Raw genomic sequence first — 12,500 nt, 5'->3', positions numbered from 1 at the left:
GCGTCGGCGGCTATGGCTACGGTAAGTAGCGGGGTGGGGTGGGGCGGGACGGGGCGGAGTGACTGGTAATGAACATAATGACTTGAGCAGCAGCAACAGGAGCAGCAGCAGCAGCAGCAGCAGCAGGACTGACTGACTCTTATTCACAGGAGGCTAAGAATAGACTCCGGCCACGATCACGATGCTGGCAACACGCTGTTGACGGCGACGCTCCTGACGAAGGCGGTGAAGGTGAATGTGAAGGCTCTAATAAAACTGTTAGAATGTGTCCTGGTGTGTTACTTGTCAGTCCCTCCGGTGGGAAGCAGCGTTGTGCAGGTCTGGGGAGGAAGAAGCAGCGTTGTGCAGGCCTGGGAAGAGAGGGGACTGGAGGGTGATCTCAGTGTCAGCCATGGAAGGGCAGGGCTGGAATGGTCCTCATTGGAGGCCGTGCGTCATTGTGTTGAGAAGCACCGCCACTACCACCACCACCACCTCCATCTCTAGCAATGCTCGTTTATTAGCACACCATTTTACTTTTCACTCGGTGATAAGTAAAATGGGAGGCGGTGGCATAGTGGATAAGGGATAAGGTGGTGAGCGTGGGATCGGGCAGACGTCCACGCGTAGGTTCGAATCTCACCTCGCACAGCCTTAAAACACTTTGCCATTTGTCGAGTGGTTTAAAGATACCTATATATCACCATGATACCCAGGTTCTAGGTGGTTACACTCACGATGAGCTTGGGCGGTGATATGGGCCCTAATATGGGTACCACTATAAATAAAATTGCCTGCGCCACTAATGGACGGAAGCTGAACAGCGCTTCCCATACACTCTTCAAGTGTGCCTACAGGCGCTATAGGCCTTACCGTAATAAAAAAAAAAAAAATACTCTTTCCATTACTTCACTGTAAGTTGTATCAGTAATCCCTTTCCGTACAGCATGTCTCTAAATTTGTGTTAGTCTTTAGCTTGAGTTACAGCTAGACATGTTTGTAATGAAACATTTCAAAACATTGTCATATATTTTGTTTTATTTAGTTTTTCAGTCTCATTCCTTCGCTTCTCTTTCCTCGTGTACTCTAAAAATAAAGAACAAAAGAAGGAAGTAACAGGGAACACGTGAGAGTAAATGAGAAAGAGGGAAGAGAGGGATAGGTAGAGCGTAGAGAAGAGAGTGCAGGACTGACACAGGGAAGACAGCAAGCGGCAGCGACTGAAAAATATAATTGAACATATCCGTTTTTTTTTTTTTTTTTACAAGACGATGTTATAGGTTGTAGCCAAGGCTGAGTGTGTGTGTGTTTCACTGTTTGATCTGATGCAATCTCTGACGAGACAGCCAGACGTTACCCTACGGAACGAGCTCAAAGCTCATTATTTCCGATCTTCGGATAGGCCTGAGACCAGGCACACACCACACACCGGGACAACAAGGTCACAACTCCTCGATTTACATCCCGTACTTACTCACTGCTAGGTGAACAGGGGCTACACGTGAAAAGAGACACACCCAAATATCTCCACCCGGCCGGGGAATGGAACCCCAGTCCTCTGGCTCTCTAACCACTGAGCTACCGTGTGTGTGTGTGTGTGTGTGTGTGTGTGTGTGTGTGTGTGTGTGTGTGTGTGTGTGTGTGTGTGTGTGCGCGCGCAATCAATTTCCAAGCGGTATTCCCTGTCTTTACCTGTACATTTTTTTCCCTCAGTATACAGCCTTGTACAAACAACTTTTCCCCCACTACTCCTCCTTCTCTCTCCCCACCAGTAGCAACATTCAAACACCACCACAAAAAACACACATCTCTGACCTCCACTAAGCTCATTTTCTTTTTTTTCTGTAATGATAATGATAGCAATGATGGCGCTGGTAGTGATGATGAGGAAAGTAATGACGATGCTATACTATAAAACCATTGAGCCCTACAGGTACTCTCACAGAACAGCAACATACACAGATACAGAGACAGACACGTAGGTGCATGTTTGTAGTGATTATAATATACGAGGGTACCGAAACTTTTATTTTTTAGCTTGTTACTCAATATAGTGTGGGAAAATAATGTTATCCTCCATTAGATTAATGTCAATATTAGTTTACATGACAAAATCAGAAAGCATATTCAGCATAGGAAAGATGTAACATTGGGTAAACACTAACCATAGCACACAGCACAGCACCAATACACACCCGCTTACGTCTGCTTCGGCTGATACAAGAAAAGGGAAAGTGTGAAACAGATGCAGGGTGAGGGTGAAGCTGCGGCAGTGCGTGGCAGGTGCAGGACGCATCGTGATCAGAGGAGGTGAGTGACTGTCTTGAAGCATGCCTGTCAGAACACTCTTAGCCTGACAAACACTTACAATTTTTTTTTGGTAGTTTTTAATGTTTATTGATACGTATTCGGTTTCACATAGATTACTTTACAACTTCACATACTAAGTTAACATCATTTAACATTAACTTACATATGGCGCATACTGCAAAGACTTCTTGATTTCCAGAATTCTTCGCGTTTTTTCTTTTATGTCCATCCAAGAAAAAAATGTAATATTACGTAAATGAAAGCTTTTTATCCTATTTTTACGAGCCATTGGTGTAGATTGAACGAACTCAATGCGGCCTAGCAAGCACTCCTGCCCACCTCGCCCCATCCCGCCCCGCCCCGTGCAGTGTGTTGCAGCTTCCACGAAGGCAGCAGATAAGCCGCGGGAAGCCCATTGCGTCACCGCCTCACGCCAATATGCTCAACACTCGCCACTCCGCACCGCAGGCGGGGGGAATCTAAGGGGGAGGGGCGGGGCCGGTACTGGAAGGTGTTCCAGGGTCATGCGGGACCAGTACGGGAGTGGCGGGGAAGCACGGAAGAGAGTGCAGGGGATGGGACAGGGGGTTGGCTACAGCCGGGGGTGAGTAGTCAAGGACCGAGCAGCATGCAGGATGGGTATAAAGGCAGCAACATCCCAGGCAGGGTATCACACTATCTCATTTGCTGCTACGACAACACCCACAACAACAACAACAACAACAACAACAACAACAACAAGCATGGTGAGTGTTCTCCTCTCACAGGTCTCGTCTTTCTCCTGCTTTAAAATCTGAACATTTTCATCTTCTTACTGGACTTCCAGCATACAGTTCATAGTGACTTGTGGTCCTGATCCCTGCCGCCCATGATGGTGGCTCTGTGATCCCTCTTTCCATCCCTCCCTCCCTCATGCGCGTCACACCAACACGCTCTCCAATGCTGCTCCTCTCAGCACTCCTTCCCCGCAGCGTATCCTGGCCATTCTCTGCGTGTTGGTGCTGATGGTTGCCGCCGTGTTGGGCGGCGGTGGTGGCTACTACGGCGGTGGCGGCGGCGGAAGAGGACGCTTCGGAGGCGGCAGTTTCGGAGGCAGTAGCTTCGGGGGCCGTGGCTTCGGCAGGGGGAAGTTTGGTGGAAGCGGTTTTGGTGGAGGCAATTTTGGTAAGTGCTCATCAGAGTATGTGTGGGGTATAAGGGTGTGTGTGTATGTGTGTGTGTGTGTGTGTGTGTGTGTGTGTGTGTGTGTGTGTGTGTGTGTGTGTGTGTGTGTGTGTGTGTGTGTGTGTGTGTGTGTGTGTGTGTGTGTGTGTGTGTGTGCGTGTGTGTAATTCACCACCACCTCGGTCGCCTGCTGGTCACCCAGCCAGTCTTTCCCATTACGGAGCGAACTCAGAGCTCATAGACCGATCTTCGGGTAGGATTGAGACCACAACACACTCCACACACCGGGAAAGCGAGGCCACAACCCCTCGAGTTACATCCCGTACCTATTTACTGCTAGGTGAACAGGGGCCACACATTAAGAGGCTTGCCCATTTGCCTCGCCGCGCCGGGACTCGAGCCCGGTCCTCTCGATTGTGTGTGTGTTTGTGTGTGTGTGTGTGTGTGTGTGTGTGTGTTTTGGGTGGGTGGGTGGGTGGGTGTGGGTTTATGAAGGTGTGTGAGAGTGAGAGGGCGTTGATAACACTATGACAATATACACGACCATTGTTCTAATATATTTCTCCTTCATTCTCAGGAGGCTTCGGGAGTGGCGGCGGGGGTTATTACGGTGAGTAGCGGGACGGGGCGGGGCAAAGGACATAGTTGGTGTTTAGAGGTTCTTGAGAATGGACGGTACCTTGAGAGAGGCGGCATAAGTATTAATTGATGCCGCCATCTATTCGCAGGCCGTTGAGGCGACCCTTCGGGCACGGTCACGATGCTGGCGACGTACTACTGACGGTAGTAGCACTACGGACGGTAACGGTGAAGCTGAATGTGAAGGGACCAATAAAACTGTCCGAATGTGTCCTGTTGTGTTACTTTGTCCCATCAACACAAGAGAGGGAGATATGGCAGGGGTGAGCGGGGCGGACAGAGTTGGTCACATCACAGGATGCAAGCAGCAGAAGGCATGGCAGGCGGCGAGGTGCGTTCAGGAGTGAAGGTAGCGTTAATGCTCTGCTGTTCTACTCAGTGTGGCCCTACAAATGTTCAACAACCACCTTTCCAGATGACACTTATCATTCGACACTTTTTGTCCGATACTCTCCAGAGAACACGTGTCCTCCAACACTTTCCATCCAATACTTTTCATCCATCACAGTTCACACAACAACTTCCAGCCAACACTTCAGCCAACACTCTCATCACTGCGTATCTTAGTTCAACACTACGAGGATGGGAAAACTGACAAAAAATTCATTTCATTTGCCTTTAGAACTCTATCGAAAGAAGTCTTACTTTGATAAATGATTGATACATAGCCTGATGTGAAAATACATGTCAATATTACAAAACAGAATAGGGAGAAAATTAAACGTCTCTACCACCAAAAGTTGATACAAAAAAGACAAAAGAGAAAAAAAAAAACGAAATTAAAAATATTCAATAGAAAGTTCAAATTAAAAGAAAAACAGATAATTAAAAAAACATACCTAATAAATGAATAGACAGATAAATAAATGAAAAGATAATATAAGTTAATAACCAAAAAAATAAATAACAAGCACAAATATAGCAAAGAAAAAAAGATGCCAACAAAGAAAAAACAAAACAAAATAAAACAAAACAATGCAATAACAACACGAAACACGCCCAAATAAATCAAACATGAGCAAATCAACTCGATCAAATCACAGAAAAAAAAAATAATATGAAAAATGAAAAGCAACGATTAAAATATTCATTACGATTCAACTAATGATCTTCAAAACGCTGGTGCATAGTATAGTAAGGAACACAATAAGAACCAACACAAGAATAAATAAATAAATAAAGGTATTCCATCACATACCTGCCTTCCTGCTTCACCTGTTCGTCCACTTCATTAGCCTTACCTGTGAAAGACACCAAGAAATAGAAGTGTTAGTTTATATTGTACTTACTTATTATCATTTAGTAATACAGTAACATGAATGCTCTCTCTCTCTCTCTCTCTCTCTCTCTCTCTCTCTCTCTCTCTCTCTCTCTCTCTCTCTCTCTCTCTCTCTCTCTCTCTCTCTCTCTCTCTCTCTCTCTCTCTCTATGAATAAAGGGAAGGAAAAGAGAGAAGGAAGGAGAAGAAGAAACGGAAAATGAAATGAGGAAGAGAAGAAATGAAGAAAAAATAAGGAAAAAAACAACAAATAGAGATATAGAAATAAAAAAGAAGAGGAGAAAATAAAGGAGAGGAAAAGGAGGAGGAGGAGGAGGAGGAGGAGGAAATGAGAGATGACAGAAGCAAAATATAAAGGAAATGAGAAAGTGAATGAGGTTGAGAATAAAAGTAAAGGAAATGAGAAGGACGAGGAGAAGGATGGGGAGGAGGAGAAAGAGAGGAGAGGGAAGGAAATTATGTAGAGGAGAGAGGTAGGTGAAAAAAGAACAAGAGAGAGAGAGAGAGAGAGAGAGAGAGAGAGAGAGAGAGAGAGAGAGAGAGAGAGAGAGAGAGAGAGAAGAAAAGGGATGACTGACCTCACCAAACCACATCCCTACCCCCGTCTGCCCCAACTTACCCCCTTGTCCCTTCCCTCGCCCCTTCATCCCCTCACTGGAAAGACCGAAATTCCACCAGTCAAGTGAAAATCTTAAAAAAAAAAAAAAAAAAAAATGTGAGAATGCAAGAAAAAAATTACATAAAAATATTTGCACTGTAAGAAGGATGTGTGTGTGTGTGTGTGTGTGTGTGTGAGAGAGAGAGAGAGAGAGAGAGAGAGAGAGAGAGAGAGAGAGAGAGAGAGAGAGAGAGAGAGAGAGAGAGAGAGAGTATTCATTATAGCTTAAAAACTCTACTTCCTTACTATATTTTCATCTTTCTTTAGCTTCCTCCTTTCTTCCTTTCTTCCTTCCTTCTTCCTTTCTTTCCATGATTCTTTCTCTCCCTTCTTGTCCTTCCCTTTATCTCCTTTACCTCTACCCGTTTGAAACTTTCCCTCCTGTGTGTGTATGTGTGTGTGTGTGTGTGTGTGTGTGTGTGTGTGTGTGTGTGTGTGTGTGTGTGTGTGTGTGTGTGTGTGTGTGTGTGTGTGTGTGTGTGTGTGTGTGTGCTCCCTTCGTCACGCTCAGTAGGGACAAACAACCTTCGTCACCATGTCACGGACCAACACCCCCACCCCATTTCGCCCCTCCACTTCTATCCCGCACGGTCCCTTCCTACTCCCAGTACACACACACACACACACACACACACACACACACACACACACACACACACACACACACACACACTCTCTCTCTCTCTCTCTTTCTCGTCTCCCAGGATTCCCACAAAGAAGGAATGCTTGCCACACCCATCACCCAGATTTCCAGATTTTCTTTCTTTACTGTAACCATAGAAACACAAAAATGAGATGAAACACAAAGGATAAACAAGAGATGAGATGAATGAAGGAGAGAAGAAAGTAAAAGAGTAGAAGGAATATACGAGGAAGGAAGAATTCATAAAAAAAATGGCACACAAATCTATGGTGTTGGGTCTAAAGCAGTGTTATTCACTAATCTTTGCAAGGGAGCCACTCGGGTTAAACACATTCATTGAGAGAGCCACAGCTACTACATGCTACCATAACTCAACTCAATTAAGTAGTAGTGGGGTGCTGGTGCAACATAGAAAATAAGAAAAAATAGACAGAGTAATATTAGCCTATATATCTTGTTATTAAGAGCAAACTAAAGACCAAACTTACTTAATGCTGTGATGAGTGGAAGTCTGCTTTTTTTTTTTTATTCATTTATTTATTTATTTTTCGAGAGCCGCAAATTGAGTCATCGCAAGCCGCACAATGAATAGCACTGGTCTAAAGAATCAAGCAGTCTATTTATTTATATGTCTGTCTATCTATCTATTTGACTGTCTATCTATCACTGTATATTTCTTTTCCCATTTTCTTTCACTTCAATATTTTGTCGCTCTTTTCCCTCTTAACATTTCCAAACAGTTATCAAGAATTTTTGTGGTTTTCTTTCTTTACATATAAATTCAAAACTCTTACAAAAATCTGTCCTTAGTTCAGTATTCAATTTTTTCCCCCATTTTCTTTACACAACCTTCAAAGTAAACACTATAATCCCTCTCTCCTTCTCTTGATCTTCCTCCCTCTCCTCCTCCACTCCTTCTACACCTCCTCCTCCTCCTCCTCCTCCTCCTCCTCCTCCTCCTCTTTCCTTCAGGACCAGGGGAGCAAAACAGAAGTACTTAATCTTCTCTTTACGGTTCTATTTCGGAAAGGTTCGTCACGGTGTCTCCCAAATGCCTTCCTTCCTCTCACTCCCTCCCCAGCCATCACATCACCACGCACTCACTCACTCACTCTCACTCACTCACTCACTGTCATTCACTCATATTAAGTACGTACTTTTACTGTCTTTCATTTCCTCTTCCTTGATTCTCTCTCTTTCTCTCTCTCTCTCTCTCTCTCTCTCTCTCTCTCTCTCTCTCTCTCTCTCTCTCTCTTCATGTTAGTTGTTTTTAATTCGCTTTTTTTTCCTGATTTCCGTAGATTCTTTTTTGTTTTGCTCATTTATTTTCTTTTATTTTTGCTGTGCTTCTTATTAATTTTGGATTTGGTTTCTAAGTATCTTTATCACTCTACCACCCTCTCTCTCTCTCTCTCTCTCTCTCTCTCTCTCTCTCTCTCTCTCTCTCTCTCTCTCTCTCTCTCTCAAGGTCGTTTCGGTTGTCGGCTTCGAAATCGTCGGTCACACGAACATGATTTTGAGATTTTTGAATACTCACTTCCCCCCCGAGAGAGAGAGAGAGAGAGAGAGAGAGAGAGAGAGAGAGAGAGAGAGAGAGAGAGAGAGAGAGAGTCATTACCTACTATCCTCTCAGGACACGCCCAGCCCAAGGAGGAGAAGGAGGAGGAGGAGGAGGAGGAAGTGCACTGGTTGAGGAGTTTCAGTGGAATATATAAATGGTTTGCTTCTGATCCATCTCCACCAAATCCACATCGTCCCTCATCTCCTCCACATCTCCACATCCTCCACCTGAACCATGGTGAGTACAGTGAAGACTAAAGGAGATAAGATACGGATAAGATAAAGAAAAATTAAGTCGGTGGGGAGGAGCCTTCGTCTTAGCTTCCCTGCGTTCATCACCTTATAACAATAGCATAGATTTTGTTCTTGTTTGTGCTCTGTGGTGGTAGAGTGGGAGAAATGTGTGTATGTAGAATTTCACAGGATTAAAAACAATGTATGGAATCTTTGTAAGCATCGACAGAAAAAAAGGGTGTGAAAGATTAGGTTTTGCAAATGTTATCACAGGTTTTGTTGTATCTTTGTTCTCTGTGGTGGTAGAGTGGGAGAAATGTGTGTATGGGACGTAAGATTAACCCTTTCATTACCATATGCAGAACTTCACAGGATTAAAAACAATGTATGGAATTTTGTAAGCATCGGCAGAAAAAAAAGGAAGAAAAGGTTAGGGTTTGCAAATATTATCAGACTGTACCGTGTTTCGAGATGGCTGTAGAATAAGAAAAAATGTCTCAAAGTGAAGGGATAAGTCAGTTTGTAGGGGGATAAATAAGGGTGTTAGGTGGAAGGGTTACGAAACATACGGGAAAAGAGAGGAAAGGATGTCAAGAAGGAATATAAAGGATGTGCTATGAGAAGTAATAGTAGTAGTAGTAGTAGTAGTAGTAGTAGTAGTAGTAGTAGTAGTAGTAGTAGTAGTAGTAGTAGTAGTAGTAGTAATAGCAGTAGTAGCAGTAGCAGTAGTAGTAGGAGCAGTAGTAGTAGGAACAGTAGTAGGATTCTCTACCTCATCCTTACATTACTTCCTAGCTCTCCTTCATTTCTTTAATATCCTACTAAAGTCTTGAAAGCACCGGTGTCCAATTGAAACTAATATTCTACAATTTTAATCCTAGTCCCATCCTAACAATCCTTTTAAAATATCCTACGTATTATAGCAATCCAAATGTCCGAATATCCTAATTTCCTTTAAGTGTTGTAGCATCCTACGATATTATATTCATTTTTCGTGTCACTATATCCTTCCATCCTTTTCCAGAATATCCCTCGTGTTCTAATAAGCATCCTTCTACCCCTATATTACAATCCTAGAATCATATAAGTATCCTTCAAGTCACCATGTCCTTTCTACCCTTTCCAGAATGTCCTACGTGTCCTGATACCCTTGATGTCCCTGGTGGCAGTGTCCTTAGCCACAGGGAAAGGGTCCAGCTCCATCTCCTCCTACTCCCACTCTGGTTTGGGACATGGAGGTGGAATAGGACACGGGGGAGGATACGGTGTAGGAAATGGCATTGGATATGGAAATGGAGGCTCTATTGGTTATGGTGTTGGCCTGCTGGGTGGAGGCGGCATAGGTGGAGGACTCGGTGGTTATGGGTACGGCTATGGTGATGGTGGCTATGGGTATGGCAATAGTGGACTGGGTAATGGATATAACCTGTACACCATTGTTGGGTATGGTGGTGGTCTTGGTGGTATTGGTGGTGGTATTGGTGGTGGCTATGGTGGATATGGTGGGTATGATGGCTATGGGAATGGTATTGGATATGGAAGTGGTATTGGCAATGGTTACACTATCACCTATGGCACTGGTATTGGAAGTGGTATTGGTGGTGGTATTGGTGGTGGTATTGGTGGTGGTATTGGTGGTGGCCTTGGTGGTGGATATGGTGGATACACGACTTATGGTGGTAGATACGGCAGTGGCGGCGGCATTGGACATGGAGGAGGCAGCTCAGTGTCCTACGGTTACGGTGAGTGTTCAGGTGTTGTGTTTGTAATTAAGGTAAAGGTAAGATGGAAAAAAATAGAGTCAGTGTTTGTTTTCTCTTATATTTGATTAATGAGAAAGTTTGAGGTGAAAAATGTGATAATCTTGATGAAATTACGAAATAAAATGCAGAAGAGATAAAAAAAAGAGGAATTTCAAAGACATACGTCAATAGTGATGATGACAATAACAGTAATAATAACAATGACGATGATAAAATGATAAGAAGAAGAGATACAAATCGTTTGTTTATCTATTATGACACTAAACCAAATAAAACCTGAAAAATATCGAAGTCCCTCCAATAATTACGTTTTCTCTCATTCTCTTCCCTCCACTCCTTCACTTCCTCTTCTTCCTCTTTACCCCTCTCTAGGACACGGCGGAGGAGGACACGGCACCGGCCACACAGTCGTTGTCAAGAAGGGTATGTATGTGTGTGTGTGTGTGTGTGTGGTCATATAAACAGGCGTTCGCTTATCTATTTCTCTGTCCGTCTAACGCTCTGTCTTTATATGTATTTATGTATGTGTGTATGGAAGTATATGTGTTTCTCCCTTCCTTTCCAGGGTATACCAGTAGCGGCCATGGTGGTGGTGGACGTTATGGTCATGGTAGCAGCTACAGCAAGGGATATTGTGAGTGTATTATTATTATTATTATTATTATTATTATTATTATTATTAGTAGTAGTAGTAGTAGTAGTAGTAGTAGTAGTAGTAGTAGTAGTAGTAGTAGTTTTAAGAAATGTCACACTAAATCAGAAACTAGAGTAAAACAAAGTCGTAAAGTGCAGAAGTAAAACGAAAAAATGAAACAATGCAACACACACACACACACTCACACACACACACACACACACACACACACACACACACACACACACATACACTTCCTCCATAACTTCCAGCAGTATGACTTGTATGTTTAAGCAAGAGACATTCAAGAAAAAAAAAAACACACAAAAAAAAATATCGAGCTTCTTTACTATCTTTTTTTCTATTTCCTTGAATGAACTAACACACCCTTTATCTTTCTTCATCATTCCAGTGACCGACTAAACTATTTCACACATAAAAGAGAGAGAAAAATAGACTAAGACAGCTTCACACATTCAAATAATCACCTTTTGAACTTTAATGATTTCAAAACCATGAGGAAACATCACAACACAATCTCAACATAATCTCAATTCATTTTTACTGCAACAAAAGTGCTCAGATAATAACATCTTTTACGCCTCCTTCAGGATACACGTAAGGAGAAGGACACAAGGAGGGGGAGAGGGAGTCCTTGGGAACACCTGGTCTCAGTTAACTCCTAGTCCTATTCCTCGGTCCTCCACGTCCTCTTAAGTGTGAAGCATCAAGAGAAGGAAGAAAATGATGAAGAAAATGAAGAAAAGAAGTGAAGGCAGAGGAAGAAGAGGAAGAAAGAGGACTCAAGCAGCAATATTTCCAACACAAACAGACACACACACACACACACACACACACACACACACACACACACACACACACCAGTACCGTTTCTCTTTTCATGTAATATTCATTGGTTAAATTCTTCTTATTTCAACAACATATGAAAAAAAAAGAAAAAATAGTTCCTAACACTTGTACTTTATTATTTTCCTCTCCTTGTACCAACCTCTATCTAACCTTACATACTTTCATCACCTTTTACTGTTACTATTATCATTTTCATCTGACTTTTATTAATATATTTGTACTTTTTTACTGTTATAAGATAGTTCGTAAATGGTATTTGTATTGATTGTATTTTCTGCTTCTGTACCTGTCATGTTGCAAGCTTTTCTCTCTTACTTCACCTGTCCAGTAGAGGTAAACAGGTGAAGCTGGACAGGTGCGAGCAAGAGAGAGAGAGGGGAGGTAATGTGACGCTAATGAAATATCTAAGCAATAAAATTAATGAGCATCGTTTGTGTATAGTTTTTTGTGCCTGTATGTGTGATGGGGAAGGGGAAAGAGAAGGGAATAAGTTCTAAGTGTGTGTGTGTGTGTGTGTGTGTGTGTGTGTGTGTGTGTGTGTGTGTGTGTGTGTGTGTGTTAATCTAGTTTCATAAAAGGTCTTGAATTTTTTGATGCGACAATAACACCACCACCACCACTACCACCACCAACAACAACGCAATTAAGAACACTAAGAATACACACACACACACACACACACACACACACACACACACACACACACACACACACACACACACACACACACACACACACACACACCACACCACACCACACCACACCAC

The 12,500-nt window shown here is 43.0% G+C and overlaps 3 protein-coding genes across 3 annotated transcripts in view; all 3 read left to right on the top strand.

Moving 5' to 3' along the window:
• The window catches only part of LOC123509422 (ctenidin-3-like), a 923-nt gene extending 655 nt beyond the window's left edge, over positions 1 to 268 (top strand). Inside the window, exons 3-4 of the mRNA XM_045263714.1 lie at positions 1 to 21; positions 150 to 268. The exon at positions 1 to 21 is cut by the window's left edge and continues 6 nt beyond it. Of these exons, the coding sequence (XP_045119649.1) occupies positions 1 to 21; positions 150 to 157 (29 nt within the window). The 3' untranslated portion in view covers positions 158 to 268. The remainder of the gene's footprint in view (positions 22 to 149) is intronic.
• Positions 269 to 2,874: 2,606 nt separating this feature from the next.
• Positions 2,875 to 4,303, top strand: LOC123509416 (keratin, type II cytoskeletal 1-like). Its single transcript, XM_045263706.1, has 4 exons — positions 2,875 to 3,035; positions 3,261 to 3,453; positions 4,031 to 4,063; positions 4,182 to 4,303. The coding sequence occupies exons 1-4, from the start codon at positions 2,925 to 2,927 to the stop codon at positions 4,187 to 4,189; spliced, it is 345 nt and encodes a 114-aa protein (XP_045119641.1). The 5' UTR covers positions 2,875 to 2,924; the 3' UTR covers positions 4,190 to 4,303.
• Positions 4,304 to 8,347: 4,044 nt separating this feature from the next.
• LOC123509415 (glycine-rich cell wall structural protein 2-like) lies at positions 8,348 to 12,162 on the top strand. Its single transcript, XM_045263704.1, has 5 exons — positions 8,348 to 8,470; positions 9,593 to 10,208; positions 10,602 to 10,652; positions 10,795 to 10,863; positions 11,475 to 12,162. Coding segments are annotated over exons 1-5 (741 nt in total). The 5' UTR covers positions 8,348 to 8,467; the 3' UTR covers positions 11,477 to 12,162.
• Positions 12,163 to 12,500: the final 338 nt, after the last annotated feature.

This window comes from Portunus trituberculatus, chromosome 27 (genome assembly GCF_017591435.1).
Source record: "Portunus trituberculatus isolate SZX2019 chromosome 27, ASM1759143v1, whole genome shotgun sequence".
In the NCBI taxonomy this organism is placed as follows: Eukaryota; Metazoa; Arthropoda; class Malacostraca; order Decapoda; family Portunidae; genus Portunus; species Portunus trituberculatus.
This window is presented reverse-complemented; position numbering and strand designations above follow the sequence as displayed.